We start from the raw sequence: 17,858 nt of genomic DNA on the forward strand, positions 1-17,858 counted from the left end.
TTTTCCGTATTATTCCAGTTGTATTTGCTTTGAGTATTGAATCAAGGATACCATTTAGACTTGATACACAACATCTTGTAATTTTAAGCTTTTGTAATTATGAAGGGTCTCTTTTTAAGCGTTACTGAGGATTAAGTCTGTTTTTACTGATATTAATATAGTTATCCCAGCTTTCTTTTGGTTGGAATTTACGTGGTTATCTTTTTCAGTCCTTTTCTCTGGTTTATTTTACTCTAAATAGCCTATTATTAAAATTCTGTTAATTTGTCAGTCTTGATCATTTAACATGATCATGTACTCCATTTATGTTTATTATATCTATGAGATATTTGGAATTTTTATATTATTATTTTTATATATTATTTTTATATTATTTTTCCTACCTACCTGTTTCAGTTTTTTTGTCTTGCTTTTTTGCTAGCCTTCTTTTGGATTCTTGATTTTTTTTTTTAAGATTTTATTTATTTATTTGAGAGAGGGAGTGTAAGGGAGAAAGAACACGAGCCAGGGGAGTGGGGTAGAAGGAGAAGCAGACTCCCTGCTGAGCAAGGAACCTGATGAGGGGCTCTATTCCAGAATCCTGAGACCATGACCCGAGGTAAAGGCAGATGCTTAACCTACTGAGCCACCCAAGCTCCCCCACTAGATACCATTCTTAGTTTTTTGTATGATTACACTAGAAGTTATAATGTGCATATGTAATTTTACTAAGTCTAAAATTAATATTTTAACCCTCCTCCAAGGAAACTGGGACGTCAGAGAGCCCTGGATGCTTATTTGTTGAACAGCTGCTGTGGAAAGACAGGGGGATACAGAAGGAAAGTGAGGTCCTTGTCCTCTAGAGCTTCTCCGTAGAGGGAGTAGACATGTGATCATTGCTATTTAGCCTGATAAATTATTGAATGGAGGCATGAGAACTAAGACGGAGGAGTTCTCAGTGATGTTTCTGATCATTTTATTGCATGTATATTTTGTTTGGATTATCTCAGTATTTTCAGTTATAATATTTATGGTCCTCAGTTATTACAATATGAGAATGGCTTATTTTAATGGCCTCAGGGTGACCAGTGTTGGGTGATTACTGTGCTGCCAGCACTTGAGAAAAAAACATAAAGATGGAGCTTTTTGTGACGAGACAAGTGTGCTGTCGGAGTTCTTGTTTTCTGAGACACTCTCTGGTGGCTTTTCTGGATCCCTAAGCTCTTGTTTTTTCTGAGTAGAAGTCACCACAGTCTATGTGAGTTGAACATAATAGAAATGCGGCAAGAAGCGAATCTACTTGAAATACCAGGTTTCTGGGTTAATCTCTCTCATACTATGGGTATTTCCTATTCCTCACCCTCCCTGAGCGTTCCTGGAAGTTTGTTAGAGGTGGTGGTTGTTCCTGGAATGGGAAAGGCCCCTGGGTGCTCAGCTTGATGTTTTCCTCTGAGTGGTTCAGGCAATGGATTTAGTTTTTGTGCTATTTTAATTTATTTTTTCACAAAGTTACCTGTTCTTTTTGGGAGGAAGAGTTTAACCAGCTTTGTAAAGAAACTCTGAGACATAACAAAATACACAAACAGCACCTTTATAATCCTCATAAATACCCATGGTAAGATTCTTGAGTATTATTTTTATCTTTATCATTATACATTGTTTTTATAGAAATATAATAAATATATGCTTTTTGTTAACAATTTTTTAAAAGATTTTATTTATTTGAGAGACAGAGGCAGGGAGAGAGGGACAAGCAGGCTCAGCTCCCTGCTTAGCTGAGATCCCACAACCCTGGGATCATGACCTGAGCCAAAGGCAGACACTTAATCATCTGAGCCCCACAGAGGCCTCTGTTGACATCTTTTTAAAAAAATTTTTCCCCAGTACTTTTAGGTTTCACATTTAAATGTGTATTCTCCAAGTACTTTGAGTATTCAGAGAGTATTAACTTGCCTATATTGTACTGGCTTTCGTATTTTGCAGTGAAGATTATGCAGACAGCTTTCCACGTTTAAGAGCTATGACTTCTTGAAACATATTTTCTGTGAATTTCCTAAATCATAATGGGGACGTGTCCACTCCTTCCAGGAGCCCTCCCCCTCACCAGCAGCTTTCGTTAGCAGTGCAGACTTCATCGCTATCTTTAATTCAATAGTGGTACACTGGTCAACAGTAAAACTTTAAAAACAATAATTGTTTCTGAAAAAGTTAAAATAGAATTACCATCTGACCCAGTGATTTCACTTCTAAATATACATATTATCCAAAGTCAATGAAAACACCTCAAAAGAGATATTTGGACACCCGTGTTCATAGCCGTGTAATTCACAACAGCCCAAAGGTAGAAGCAACTCGAGCGTCCCATCAGTGCATGAAAAAATAAAGGAAATAGAGTCCCTCCCTGCAGTGGAGTATTGCTGAGCCTTGAAAAGAAAGGACATTCTGGCACCTGCTTCAACAGGGATTAACTTTGAGGGCCTTACGCTCAGCGAGATAAGCCAAACCACAAAAAGACAAAGACTGCGTGATTCCACCTGTGTGAGGCATCTCAAGGAGTCAGACTCACAGAGAGAGTGGGATGGTGAGTGCCAGGTCCTGGGTAGGAGGGATGGGGAGCGAGAATGTAAGGGGGCGGAGTCTCTGGGAAGAGACAAGTGTGGGGACGCTGCCCAACAGTGCGAAGGTGCTTAATGCCCCTGAACTGGACACTTAGAAACGGCTAAGATGGTCATGTTATGTTACACATTTTTTACCGCACGCACACACATGCTCTTGGTCAAGGCGCTGTCCCAGGTGTCACCTGTACTAGCAGGATGCTTCTATGCCCTTGGGAAATCTGGCAGTGCTTGGAGTAGCCAGTGTCCCATCCAAATAGAGGCTGTTGACCCAGGGAACTCTTCACCTGGCCCAGCAGCTGAGGGGTCATGTTTGTGAGGTCAGTTCCCGTGCTCATCACCTCTGGGCACTAGGGAGCTTCGGAGGGAGCAGGCACAGCAGCAGCAAGCCCCGGGGTCCTGGCAGGGTCGCCAGCTCTGAAGTCCAGTTGTCTGGGCTCAGTCTGTGCAGTGGCTGTGTGGCAGGAAGCGTCAGGTAGCGTCATCCCAGTGAACCAAAGAGGGACCCCCACCAGCAGAGACGTCCCCCTGACACACCAAAGCCTTGCTTCAACACTGAGCCCTGCTCCCAGCCTGGACGCCCCACAACCCTCCCAGAAATGGGCCATCCCGAGCAGAGGGGCGTCATCCAAGGCAAAGCCGCCCACTGGCAGGGGTCCAGAGGACAGAGGGTAATAGCTCAGTCTTGGTAATAAGCAGCTGCAGCCACAGTGAATAGAGCCACTATCTTCACATGTTCTTAGTAGGTCAAGAGCTATTGAATGAACATTGGCCTTTTCAGTCGTCATCGGGCAGTGATCATACTCAGCGATAACATCACTTAAGTAGAAAGGAGAGAATATTTTTGCACTTAAGTAATTCTTGCGAGATGGAATTACCAGGCTGTTGTTGAGAAACACTTTATCTTGGATTTTTATGAGAGAAAATGAAAACTCTTCTGAGCGAGCTTGGTAGCTAGACGGCAGCCAGCGGTTTCTAATGCTGCTGGCGCGGCGTGCCTGGGCGGCGAGAGGACGGCAGGGTGTTGTCTGTAACTTGTTGCCGTGGCAGGTACACAGTGCTCTCACGTGAACACCCAGGCGAGGAGATTGTTTTGGGGGGAAGGATTACTCATTCAGCAGAGTGTGCCAGAAGTACAAGGGGCTGTGCCCAGCACCCCGGGTTGCACGGAGGTGAGTCACTGCGCTCCCGCGCGGTCCCCTTGAGAACACAAGGAGTTCACTGGGACCCTTGTGTTTCCTGCCTCTAGAGCCAGGCTGGCCTGCCCTCGGGTGCTCGTTCTGCCACTTGTCTATCACCCTGGAAAGCTCCCTAACCTCTCTAAGCCTCAGTGTAGACATCTGTCAAATGGGGATAATACCACGTACCGGGTGGACAACCCTGACCATTAGTAAGATGATAAATATAAACTTCGGAGCACATAGTAAGTGCTTAGGACATGGTAGTTATTTTTATTCATTTTTAGTTAGTTATACTAAGTGGTCATAATTAATGATTAGAGGTTTGAGTCATGTGTATAGAAAGATAAGTGGTTCTGGGGCACCTGGCAGCTCAGTCTGTAGTGCATTCCCCTGACCTCAGGGGAAAAAAAGTATAGCAGCTCGAACTAGGATCACTGGAGAAGGTGTTTGCTTGGAGTGTGCAGAGTGGCTGGAAAGACCCGTGTTAGCAGGAATGGCCTGAGCCGGGCAGAGAAGCCCGCAGTGCTCCGCAGGGCGTGGAGACTGGAGAAGGAGGTTGGCGTCTGCTGGCAGAGATCAGTTGGAAGCATGAAGAGCAGAGACAGACCTCTGGAGCCCCGACTGTAGCTGAGGTGACAGACAACGTTGCTCCGTCTTATTCTTTCTCGAGAGTCACCAGTTTCTTTGATCCTGTGGCCTGACCCGAAGCAAGAGATGGTATTTTCTTTGCAAGGGGGCGTTCTTGATGTCGGGGTTCCTTCATGATAATCAGCTGATAAAGCAGGGAGGGAGTTTCTGAGAGGAATTAGCAGTGACCACATGAGAATGGGAAAGAAGTCTGTTTGGGATTCTCGATGCGTGGCATATTCCGCTGTGGGGTTTGCTTTATTCCGTCTCTCATCAAGAGTCTGTAACACTTGGAATCGTGGGCACTTAGAGCTGAAGGCACCTTGGCGGATGCCTGCCAAGAGTCCTGAGGAAGGGAGGGCTCTAGCTTGTCTGTGCCAGGCCTTGTGCTGGGCCTGGGAATGTCCGTTACTCCCTTCGCTGAGAGCCCTGTGAGACGGTGGCAGTAGCTTCATTTTACAATTGGAAAACAGCCTGAGAGAGATGAGGGCCCTCACTGAAGAGCGGAACCCAGGTCTGTCTGGCTTCAGCGCCATGCTCCCTGTTCCTTATTGGTCGGGTTAATCGACTTGCCTGAGGTCACGTAATTACCAGTGGCGAAGTGGAGATTTTAATCGATGGCTTCATTTTATTCTGTGTGTTTTTGTACCAGATGGTTTAATGCTTGTATATATTTTTTCGACCGGTGGGAAGCCTCTGTTGTAGAATTGTTCTTTTGTACAGAAGATGCCTAAATAAAGGGTATGTCTTATTTATAAATATATTTATTAAGTAAGTTCATGCACCAGGGAACCTTCTAGGTGCTGGTCATACGAAGATGAATGACATGTCCCTGCCCCCCTAGAGCTCGTGTAGAAGAGAGGATGTGGATTTACAGGGGAATGGAGATGCATGTGGACAGTGTCCCTGACCCGGGGGCAGCAGAGGGGATGCTAGTGCTACAGGATGACCCACCACAGTGAGGCTCGACAGTGAGGGGATGGCCACCTGCGTGGAGAGGGTATCCCTGGGCCCTGCTGGTGGTCTCTCCTTTCTCATGTCTGCCTGTGGCCCTGGGCTCTGAGGCCCTGGTTCTCGGTGAAAATAGATTCAGGCTTGATGATGGGCTGGATGTGGGAATCTAGAGACAGCACACCCAAGAATGAGGTCTTTGGTTTTGATCTCATCTACTGGGAAAACAGGGTTGGCTTTTCCTGAGATGGAGCAGGTTGTCCAAGTTACGTATCAGGCCTATTAGATTTGAGGTGCTTCGTAGGGCATCCAGGGGAGGGCATTAAGTCAGCAGCTGGGAGGAAGAGTCTGGGGCCCAGGGGAGGGGAGGCTTTGAGCCTGAAAAATGTGTTGGAGATTATTTTTATTTTTTATTTTAGAAATTTTAAAAAAGATTTTATTTATCTGACAGAGATCTCAAGTAGGTAGAGAGGCAGGCAAAGAGAGAGGGGAAGGCAGGCTCCCTGCCAAGCAGCGAGCCCAATTCGGGGCTCGATCCCAGGACCCTGGGATCATGACCCGAGCCGAAGGCAGAGGCTTTAACTCACTGAGCCACCCAGGCGTCCCTGGAGATGATTTTTAAAGCCATGGGGTGGAGAGGGTGACCTAGAAATGAGTGTCCGACGAGGATAGAGCCCTGGGCTGTGCCGGCACTTACAGCTCAGGGAGAGGAGGAAGATCCACCAGCACAGTGAGATAAAAGGAGACCTGGAGACGGGTGGAGAGATAAGGGAGGGCCCCACCTTGGCTGTGCTGGTGAGACGCAGTGGAAGGGCGCCTGGAAGGGCGCCGTGGGAGCGCCTGCCGCCGAGTGTGGGGGCTGGGGGCGTGGTCTTGAGAGAGTGGCCCTGCAGGAGGTGAGCCAGCCAGAGCAGAGCTCATCTGGGAAGGGAGGAGGGAAATGGGGTGGTATTGCGAGAGGCAGGTGGAGGCAGAGGGAGGCTTGTTTGGTTCTTGGTTCAACTGATCTGAGGGGTGTTTGGGCACCAGGTGAATAATCCGTAGGAGCAGAAGAGAGTGTGGGTGTTGGCAGGCGGGGGCGTGCCAGCGGAGGAAGCAGCCCGGGGCGGGCAGGGGGGTCACCACCAGACAGGTGCTCAGGGCTTTCACTTTGACGTGGATGTTTTCGTTCATTGGTGGGAGCTGATGTTGTGGCTGTTTATGCCCGTCTTGCGTCCTTTCATTCAAATTTTTGTTTATAAATCATAACCCCCTCCCCAAGTCATCCTGTTAATAAGCCTACAAATGGCTCTAATTTTCCAGTGATTGAACTATTGACTTGTGGAGTTTTTACAATTTGATGAAATTTATTTATTGTTCTCAGTGCCCTGCAGAAAGCTGGCTAGAGCCCTCATCTCGGTTTGGGTTGGAAGTCAAGAGGACACGTGGAAGGGTCCCTGTGAAGGTCTTTGGGTGACTCAGTGCAGGAGGCCGTTCCCTGTCCCTGCTCCCTGAGTTCTTGGTACAGCGCTTTGCTGCCATCTAGTGTCCTACATGTTTCTTTTCTAGTCTTTTTGGGAGGTTTTGGGGAGGATCTGAGAAATTTTTAAGACTTGGATAAAGGAAAGTGTATTTTAATTCAGAATACATTGCTGTTCTTCATGGTTTTTTTTTTCCCTTTAAATAAGGGACCAAATAAACTCTCTCTACTCATTAAGTACCACTGAAACCTAAGTAAACCAGATATCTCAATACAGTTTTGTCTGTTTTGGACAGAATGAATCAATTTTCAGCATTTACTTAATATAAATATTTTTTACTGTAATTAAAGCCTATATGATGATTTTTTTTTAAATTTTATTTATTTATATGACAGAGAGATCACAAGTAGGCAGAGAGGCAGGCAGAGAGAGTGGAGGAAGCAGACTCCCCGCTGAGCAGAGAGCCCAATACAGGGCTCGATCCCAGGACCCTGAGATCATGACTTGAGCTGAAGGCAGAGGCTTCCCAGTGAGCCACCCAGGAACCCCTGATTTTTTTTTTTTTAAATAGTGGTACCAGTGACACTTGGGTGGCTCACTCCTTTAAGCATGCGACTCTTGATTTTAGTTCAAACCATGATCTCAGGGTCATGAGATTGAGCCCCACGTCAGGCTCTGCACTTAGTGTGGAGTCTGCTTGAGATTCTCTCTCTCTCTCTTTCTGTCTCCCTCTGCCCCTCCCCCTCGTTCTCTTTCTCAAATAAATAAAACCTTAAAAAAAAAAAGATTTAAACACTGGTGCCAGGAGAGCTCTGAGGATCTCTCTAGATGATAGAACTAACCCTGGGTCCTGCACAAACTGCCACCGATCCCATCCAGGAGAAACAGTGACCAGGCTCCTCCTCACTCATTGATGTTAGCTCCTCACCCAGGTTAGGGGTATTTGCCTGGCTTGTGCTAAGTGCTAAGTTCACCTCCGGCACGGGTGTGGGGAGAGACAGAAACATTAGGAGCATGAACTTTCCTAAGCAACATCCCCTTTGCTTGTTATTTTGCCTTCTGGTGAAATTTGGAGAGTGAATTGTCGTGGAGATAAGACCTCTTAACACAGCGAGTGGTAATGAGTATACAGTTGTCCCATGAGCAACATGGGTTTGAACCGCACAGGTCCACTTAGATGCTGATTTTTCCTGATACGTGCAGGGCAGTGCTGTAAGTGTATTTTTTCTTCCTTATGATTTTTTAAACATTTTCTTTTTTCTGTCTTACCTTATTCTAAGAATATAGTATATACATAACATACAAAATGTGTGTTAAGTGGCCCTTCATATTATACAGTAAGACTTCTGGTCAAAAACAGGCTGTTATTGTTCCATTTTTGTAGAGTCTAGAGTTATATGTGAATGTTTCACCGCTCAGGCCTCGGTGCCCCTAACCCCTGCCTGGTCCAAGGGTAAACTGTACTTAAGATAACCTTGAAAAATACCTACACCCACTCTGCCATTCTGCCTTCATGGCCAAAGTCACTTGTGAAGTGTTCAGTGTTTGCCAGAAGCTTCTGTTTGCTTTGAGAATTGGCCAGACACGGCGCAACATAATGCTACTTTTGTGTGAGGGTGATTTTTTTCCTTAGATGGATATTGCAGGAGAGGGGTTAGACAAATGGGATTTAAGTTGCCATTTCATTGGTAATGTAAATAAACTTAAAGCTATTTATTTTCATATTTAGTTTCTGCATGGGCCACCTTTTGAAAATCCCATTAGCCTGTGGGCCTGGAGCTTTTTGCTGGTGTTTGTCTGGGTTAATGTAATGTGAGAATCGTCTTTATTCCACCACTGCCGCCGCTGGGTAGAGGCTAGCCTGGGCGGTGTGGTGCGGGATAGGGGCAGGCAGGGATACCGTGTTTGTAAAAGGCAGGAAAGGGCCTCTTTCTGCTCTGGAGCAGCTTGCAATTCCAGCATCATGTCTGGGAGGAAATAAGAGGTCAGAAACATGGGTTCTGAGGGTACGAAATCCCCACCCCAAGCCCCCCCCCCACCCTCACTGCCCCACCTAAATTCCATTAACTTTGGGAGAATCCAACAAATCCATAGGGTTGGCATAAGTTATTTTACATTCATTCTTATAAAATAAATTGATACGATTTGCATCCCTAAGTAGGATCTTGACAGGTCCTAAAACCAAGAAGTAGGAGCGCAGCCCCCCTGTTTATTGGCTGTGGCTTTGTGCACAGCTCTTTGCCTCCACCTGGGCCTCATTTTCACATCCAGGAAGTGTTTCAAATTGCAAGAATTACTTGAGGCAGTGAGTGTAGAAGCTCCTAGCACGGTGCTTGGCACACTGCTCAAAAGTTCCGATGGCAGTGATTGCTAATCTCAGCATTGTCATTCACATAAAAATCCTTGAAACTGGGAATGAAAGATTTCTGGAGTGACCTGGAATTTATGTTGTTATGTGCTTAGCATTAAAAGTCGGCAGATGTTTGTAACCAAATATTTGTGCTTTAAGGTTTTTACTCCAGGAATTTGACAAATTGGCTGTTTTTCCTCACAGTGGTAGGAAGTGCATTCTGCTCCTTAGTTGGTTCCCCCCCACAGGTATCTTTCCTTGAGTCAGGTGTAACGCACGCTGAAAGCTATTGAGTTGCTTTCTAAATTGTATTAGCCATTTATGTAACACTTAATTTGGAATGGAGTCTGATCAATAAATACTTACACATGTGATAAGGAGAACATGGAAGATTTTATTTCCTTAAACGTGTATTTCCCCAAAACACACATTCCTAGATTAAAGTCTCTTCAGAGAGGCAGAGTAACATGGGGAAGTCTGGCAGGAGCTCCCGGAGAGCTCGGCATTTCAGTGTTTGCAGGTCAAGTGTCCAGGTGTGAATTTGTTCATTTTCCTGCCCGTGCTGCCTCCCTTTGAATAGGCTTCGTAACTTTATGAATTTTTCTGGAGGGCCTGGAATGTTCTTTTTCAGAGTGGCTGGGCAGTACAGGGCCCTGGGGAGGGAGGAGGCTGGCAGAGACTTGGCCAGCACTCAGCATGCTTTCTCCCCTTCCTCTCCCATCCAGTTTTCTTTGGTTCTTGCCCTCTCTGTTGCTCACAGGTGCTTTGATGATAGCCTTTGTGACGTAATGTTCCCCGACCGTGTGTCTCCTAGAAATCCGTAAAGGCAGCGCGCACGGCAGCATATCATCTCAGTTACCTGGAAACGTCTCTACGTCTGCGCTTAGTTTATATTGTGCATCATTAAAAAATTACCTTATTTTTACTTTTTGTTTTACATGTGTTCATATAAACTAATATTTAGTTTCTTTAAAGATTAACCAGTATTTAGCTAAGTATGATCCTGAAAGACAATAGTGTTTTCTGTACTTTAAAGTTTTTGGGTGGAATTACTCTTTGTGATTTGGGACTTGTTAGAATTAGATTCTTTATCAAGGTCAAATCTAAGTGATTTCTGGTAAATAATCTTAGTAGTTAACATTAGCTAAGGCACCTGTTGAGTTGCCAGTGCGTTCACCTCGGCCCCTTTGGAAGCTGACCTGGACTCCCTTTTGCAGGGGGACCTGAAAGCTTACCTGCGCAACGAGCAAGAGCACGTGAGGGGGGACTCGCAGACCATGCTGCTGCAGCGGATGGCCTGCGAGATCGCCGCGGGCCTGGCCGCCATGCACAAGCTGCACTTCCTGCACAGGTGGGTCCGGCCGGCGGTGCAGGTGGGTCTGTCTGGCTGCGCCGGTTGTCGAGGTTCTGCAGAGGACTTCAGAGGGCGGATGAGTAGAAGCTGTCCTGTTTGTCCCGGTATTGGCATGAGGGCAGAGTTGGGCTGGGTTAAATCAAAACTGGGGAACGGAATGTCTTCATACAGCCTGAGGTCTAGAAGCCATTTTCGGAATTTCGGAGAACGTGAAACCATTGGCTCAGAGCTGAGAGCAGACGGTGCCAGTCGCCGTGCTGACATGTCCCTGTGCGTCCCGTTCGTGTCAGCTTCAGGCTGTGGTTCTGACTTCGAGGTTCCGGGGTAAGGAAGAGAGGATCTGATAGGCTGGCATCATCTTTTTGTGGAGGGTCAGGGCTGCTTCCCCTCCCCTGGCCTGCCCCGTCCCCGGGCCGCTTGTAGGTGGTCTGGCGTAGTGTGTGAGCAGAACGCCCGTCAGTGTAACACATTTGTGTAGAAACCTTTCTGGTCAGATTTGAATAGCCACAGCTCTTTGGAGCACATTGTATTTTGCTCAGGCCATTGATGTAATTTTCGTAATTAAAACAACAAAGGGCTTGAGTCCTGTCTGAGGTAATGGGTCTGTGAACCCAGAAGGAGATTTCTGCTGACTCTCCTCTAGCCTTCTGTGCTCTGATTTATGTTTAAAATATGTTTGAAATTATTTCCCAGGTCTCCAGGGAAACCAGCTTCTCTTTAGTTGACTTTAACTAAATAATTTAACTCTTAGTGATCCAAAGAGCTGAAAAGGGGCACCTGTTGTGTGTGTGTGTGTGTGTGTGTGTCTGTGTGTGTGTGAGTATGTGTGTGTTGACTTTAAGGGCTATGAAGTATTCTTTTTTTTCTTTAAGAGTATTATATTTTTTAAAAGGTAGATTGCACAGGAATATATTTATAACGTGACTCCTTTTTTTAAAAATAAGGAAACACCTGCTTGTATTTGTAGAGGTGTGAGTGTGTGTACCTGTGTGTGTGCACGCGTGTGGTGTATGTGAGAGCAGACATGGAAAAGTACCCTATCAAATTGTCAACGTTGTTTCCAGGTAGGGAAGAAAGAAAATATTAACATTTTTCCATACCTCTGTATCTCTCTTGACATGCATAGTGAGCAAGTCATTCTGATTAAGGGCTTTATAAAATACCCCAAAGATTATGGATTTCTTCAAGCACGAGGCAGAATCCCTTACACGAAACTTCAAAATGTAAATATCTGTTTGCTTTATAATGGAGAAATCTTGGATTTCACTTTTTAATCTCTTTTAACAGGTTAATGCCCAGCATATTGGTATTCCTCTTTTGTAAGACATGGTGGATTAGTCTCTAAAAGGTGGTTTAGGAGTTTTAGATCTTGGAGGCTGGGACATTTAGAGAGGGTGTCATGTCAGACATCAGCACGAAGGCCTCAGAGGCAGCTAGAAATTGCATTTAAGGTTCAGGTGTGTTCCTCCTACTGTATTTTAAAAATTGGCAAAGATATCAGAGTAAATGTTCTTTTCCTGTGAGTTTCTATAGGTCAAAGTTCTATTTAATTTAGAATTTTGTGTGCTTTAGAACATATAAAGATGATAAATTAAATCACATGATTTGGATGTTATCCAGGTACAAAAACTCAAGGTAAAGAATATTCTTTAAACAATTGGCAACTGTCCCCTTCCCTCCCTCTCTCTCTTTTTAAAAATTTTATTTTATTTGTCGGAGAGAGTGTGTGTGCACAAGCAGGGGAGTGGCAGGAAGAGGGAGAAGCAGGCTGTCCACTGAGCATGAGCAGAAAGCCCAATGTGGGGCTCAGTCCCAGGACCCTGGGATCATGACCTGAGCGGAAGGCAGGTGCTTAACCGACTGAGCCCCCCAGGTGTCCCTCTCTCTCACTCTTTCTCTCTCTTAAGTAGCTATATTTTATGTCAAATTCCCACTTGGGGCAAAATTTGCGCTTTAAATTATTTTTTTTATGATAACAAACCATATAGCATATTTTTAAATCAGAATTCAGAATATTTATTGTCTGACTCAAAGTCAGGCTTTTGGTGTTGGTCGAAAATAGAATAGCCCACACGTCCAACTAAAAGCTGTTGGTTGTTTTAGAAACTGATCCAGTAAAGCACCCCCATTTAAATTGTATTTTTGCTTATTATTTAAGAGGAGACGTATGCCTGGGTCTTGGGTAGCCTGCATCTCCGAAGTTTACATGTGACATCCGTGAAGGCCATGTAAACAGCAGAAGCTGCCAGTATGCTACGTTCCACAGCATTCTGCCTTTCTGGCCTAGAGCCTGGGACTTGCTGTCCCTTGCCTGTCAGCCTTCCTTAGCGTTTGCAGTGAGATATCACAGGTCACCACAGTGAGCTAAGTACACAGAGGTTCTGGCTGGTGGTGTGGGCTTTGTGGTGGCTCAGGTAGCCGAAGACCTGTGTGGTCATGGCCTTGAGGAGTACACAGGTCACCACTGTTCACAAGAGAGCCTCTTTAGGATTTTCCTGGTTTTAAAGTTCAGGTAATTTTCTGCTGAGAAGCCCTGAAGTTCTCTGGCTCTCAGAGTGCGGCCACCCAGTGTTGCAGGAGCATGATACATGAACACTAGGGTTAGGTGCATTTTACATGATTTTTCCTTAATCTGTACCATGTGTTGTAACCACAATGGTAGAGATGTGGAAATCTGGTTCCTAATCGGCTTGTGCTGTGCCTCTAGCTGAGTGTTTCTTTCAGCTGGTGGAATATTAGGGTATTTCATTAATTTGTGACAAATTAATGAAAAGTCCTGCAAAGTCTTCAGATTGTATCTTTCTAAACTCCTTCTCATAGTTCCTCTTTTAAAGATTAGTCTTCAAGGGAAAAATGTTTATATGGCAATAAATATGGTTGCTTTAATTCTTCTGATTATTTTATTTTTGAAGATCTAATTGGCTTTATTAAACGATCCAAGAATTGGGCAGCACCCCATCTGCCAAGTTGAGGGGAGCTCTCCCTGACTGATAAGTTTATATCAAAGCCACAGGTAGTATGTGGCACATAGTGGTATTAAATGACAAGAAAAAGTACCATCATCTTGCTCCCATGAGGAAAATCCAAAGACGTTCCATACACAGGCTGCGGAATCTGGCTTGAGCTGAAAGTCTGCAGGCATTCGGCCCGTGTGTGTGAAATGAAAGAGTGAGGGTCCCAGACATGGGGCCTCACCTGCTCTAGTCTCGTCTTCTTCACTCGGAAGATCTTGGTCATAGAGCAGAGCTGGTATTCAAAACCAGAGCCATGTTCTCCGGGGCCCACGCTCTTATCCCGTAAGCTACCCTAAACAATCACTGGTCACTCTTTATTACTGGTGACATGATACTGTATACTGAGAAAAAAGCAAGATACTAGTTTCTTTAAAAAACAGAATTAATGAGATGGGGCGCCTGGGTGGCTCAGTTGGTTGAGCAACAGCCTTCGGCTCGGGTCATGATCTTGGAGTCCTGGGATCGAGTCCCGCATCAGGCTCCCAACTCCATGGGGAGTCTGCTTCTCTCTCTGACCTTCTCAGCTGTTGTGCTCTCACTCTCTCTCTCTCTCTCAAATAAATAACATTCAAAAAAATTTTTAAAAATTAATGAGAGAATTATTGTAGTTTGATTGTGGATATACTAAAGTGTACCTGGAAATAGGGCAAAAAACCCCATTTTATTTTCACCAGTGCTACAAAACTTATTTGTTATAATTATAAATTATTTAGGAATAAATAATGTGAGAAAGATATAGGACTATGTGAAGGAAGCTATGCAGTCTTACTGAAGGACATAAAACGTGAACAATGGAAATGTGTACCCCATTTTATGGTGGGAAGACAACACAAAAATGTCAGTTAACTGAAAAAAAATTTTTTTAAAGATTTTATTTGAGAGCGAGAGTGAGCCAGAGAGAGAGTGCACAAGCTGGGGGAGTGGGAGAGGGAGAGAAGCAGGCTCCCCACTGAGCAGGGAGCCTGATGCACACTTTATCCCAGGACCCTGGGATCTTGACCTGAGTTGAAGGCAGCCACTTAACTGACTGAGCCACCCAGGCACCCATGTTAACTCAAAATTAATACATGAACTTCATAAGTAATCCTGATAAGAGACCTTAGAGGATTTGGGGGGGGGTAAAAATTATCTTTAGCTTCACATGAAAAATAGTGTCTAGAAGAGCCAGTAGAGGATGAAAAAGAAGTGAATCGTTGAGGCAGCAAAGCAGGCTTGCTTTGCAAGCTGTCAGAGCTCCCAGCAAACCACTGGGATAGAGACTGGTTTGGTTTTGATGGAGAAACAGACTGGTGGAGAGCAGACAGTACATAGAGCAGGGGAGTGTGTGCCCAAAGTGAAACTCAAATCGGGGGGAAGAGAGGGCTTCCCTGTTAAGTGCGGGCGCAGTTCATTACCCATCTGGGAAATTACTGGACCTGTGTACCGTCCTGTACGTGAAAATCAAAATCCCAAAAAAAAATAAGTGTGATATTGGCAGAATTCTGGCAAGCTATATGTTACCTAGCAATGAGTGAGGCCTCCTAACCAGAAAGACCCTCTTTTCCTTGTAAAATAAAGGGTGGCTGTTATACCTTTTATTGACTGTTCTATAAAAATTAAATATTTTGCATAGCAAGACACCACAACAAAGTCAGTGGACAACAGACTTGGGAAGGTGTAGCTGCCAACACCAGTTGCAGCCAAAGGGCGACTTCTCAGGACACGCAACAGGTGCCTATGAATTGGCGAGAGTACGTGAGACCCGAGACAGACGGGCCAGTAGATGGAAAGTCGATCCCATTTGGTAGTTAGGGACGGGCAGGTTAAAGGCATGGAACCTCAGAGCTAAAGGAACTGCTGCGTCTGTGGCTAGTAAGGATGTGGGCAAGTTTCTGTCCTGAGTTGCCTGTAAATCATTACCAGTTTTTGAAGAGCTACGAGGGTGATAACTGTATAATTAAAATTACACATTCCTATTGCTAGACTCACTTCCATAGGACAGAGAGGCCCTGGAACTTGACATGGCGTAGAATCATCTGTCATTGCGTCATTTGAGGCGGCGGCAAAATAAACACAACAAAGTAAGCGTTCATGGAGGGCCCGAGAACCAGTTAGTTCCAGGCCATCGGCGCTGTGGAGTACCACACGGCTGTCATAGAGAAAGATGCAGAGCTGCGGGGTGACTGGTTGCCCTGGGGGGTTTTCCAGCCTTGATGTTGTTGGGTGAGAAATAAAGATAGGGAGGCAGGCATAAATAATGTCGCATAAAAGCACATGCTCCTTATTCCCCTTATCTGTATTTTCTTGTGTATACACCGCGCATATGGGAAAATACGAAAGATTATACCTACCAGTTTGTTAGTACGGGTTAACCCGGGATGGCTGGAGCTGGGGAAGGAACATAGTTTAAAAGAAAAAGACCACATTTTTTTAATTAAAAAAGAAAGAATGGCGGCACTTGAGGAAGCCTCGGAAGAAGCCTAGGATCCCCGTAACTCGGTTACTGCGGAAGGCCTGCGCGTGTGCACAAGAGGACTGGCTCGAGGCTCCGGCGGGCTGTGCTCTGCCCTTGGGGAGGAACGCCCGCTGCTGGCTGAGTGCCTATGTACAGAGCAGGGGGACATGAAAGCAGGGGTCTTCGGGTTAGGTAGGCCTTTGCCTCGGGACCCTCGCCCTCAACTTAAAATCCTTAGGTGTAAGTAAAGTACTAAATGTTCCAGTTTTCCAGATGGCCCTAGGCCTTATGAGAAAATTATTGTTCGGGAATCCGCAGTGGAGTGCTCCCCGTGTTCTGAAGCCAGCTGGTTTATCACTTGTTAACCACACTGGCCTTCCCTGCCCCTGATCTGAAGTGGCCTTCGAGGCCGGGCTTGGATTCTGGGGCTTGTCTGAGGGGTACTGCCAGCCCCACTGCAGACCTAGTGCATTTTCACTCACCTCCCAGGCGACTCCAGTGCACACCCAGAGTGAGAAGTACCACTCTGAAGAGGGGGCCGTTGATTGGCAGCTCAGCTCCATCCTGGTGGGGCACCTTTTGGACAGGCCTAGAGGATCGCCTGCCTGATGTCAGAGTAACCTCCTTCTTAAGGACTCGGAGGGGCGGAACCAGGCTGTTGAGGGGAGTTTCTCCCCTCTGACCAGTACCCAGCTCTGTGAGTCTCCTGTCAGCCTCATTTTCTCCCAGGGCACACACGTACGCAAGTCAGGAGTCGACGGCAAACAAAGACTCAGAGGGATCCACCTGCAGATTTCTGGGGTGCTGGCCCGCTCTCTGAACTTACTCCCTCCCCTGCGGTTCAGCCTCTTTGGCCAGCTCTGTTTCTGCCATCCAGGGAAGCCGTGGCTCTCTGGGCTCCATACCTCTGTGCCGTGGTTTGGAAAGTGACCCTAAACAGAAAGCTGGAGGCCATGTGGAGCTCACCTCGGCTATTTGGTTTCTCGTCAAGATGAGAACCTGGGCTGTTCACTGTCCAGAGCCTGAAAACTACTTCCTTATGTATTTCGTCCGGTCTCGTAATCACGTCCAGAGAGGAGATAAGCTGTAACCAGAGGTTGAGACCCATAGAAGCCAGAGTGTCCGGCTCAGTGTCAGCTCTGGCCCAACCCTGGAGAAAACTGAGAACTGAAGGCTTTGTCCCCATTTTGTCACCATTTCTCAAAACCCAGGCCAGTAGTGGTGGCCCACATTCTAGCCACAGACGACCTTCTTGGCATCCACCCAGAATTTCACAGCACAGGTGTCCTGTATACACTCAGAGCCTAGCAGGGGCCTGACCTTCGGGAGAAGCTCAGTAAATACAGTCTTGTTCAGCTAGCAAGGCCTGACCTGATAGATTGGGGCAAAAGCAGTCAAACCTGCGTCTTTTGTGCCATATCGCTGTCCTCTGGCTTTCATCTTGAACTTGTACCGCTTTGAGCTATGTCCCATCTTCGAGTGATAAGTGGCAGTTTCTTCAAAACCCTTAGTGATTTTTTTTTTTTTTTTTTAAAAAACTTCAGAAACTGCCAAGAGCAGGGCGGTCTGGTGAGCAAAGCAGGAATGAGGGGTTCAGGTTGCTAATTCACCTTTCTGTCAGCTGTACCAAGATAAGCCACATTACTTAGTGCTTCTGAACCCGTTTCTTCTACGAGATGGGGATAATTTTATCCTAAAGCGCTGTTGTCAAGAGGACTTAAGATAACGCGTGCCACGCCCTAGAAGAATACTCAGCAGTCAGTTTCAGCGACTTTGCTTCTTGTGTGTGCCTCTGTGTATCAGGAGTTCCCCTTGCTCGGGAAAGCACAAACAACGCGCGAACAGAGGTGTGGGTGATTTTGAAAATGGCTGCAGCCTCTCTGAGCCGTTTCC

At 45.9% G+C, this 17,858-nt stretch overlaps 1 protein-coding gene across 2 annotated transcripts in view; it reads left to right on the plus strand.

The window, feature by feature from the left end:
- LMTK2 (lemur tyrosine kinase 2) overlaps positions 1–17,858 on the plus strand; it is an 82,476-nt gene that overhangs the window by 41,274 nt on the left and 23,344 nt on the right. For both annotated transcript variants that reach the window (XM_032328744.1, XM_032328745.1), the window contains exon 7: positions 10,381–10,514. In XM_032328744.1, the coding sequence (XP_032184635.1) occupies positions 10,381–10,514 (134 nt within the window). The remainder of the gene's footprint in view (positions 1–10,380; positions 10,515–17,858) is intronic.

The sequence above is a fragment of the Mustela erminea genome, chromosome 20 (assembly GCF_009829155.1).
Source record: "Mustela erminea isolate mMusErm1 chromosome 20, mMusErm1.Pri, whole genome shotgun sequence".
Classification (NCBI taxonomy): Eukaryota; Metazoa; Chordata; class Mammalia; order Carnivora; family Mustelidae; genus Mustela; species Mustela erminea.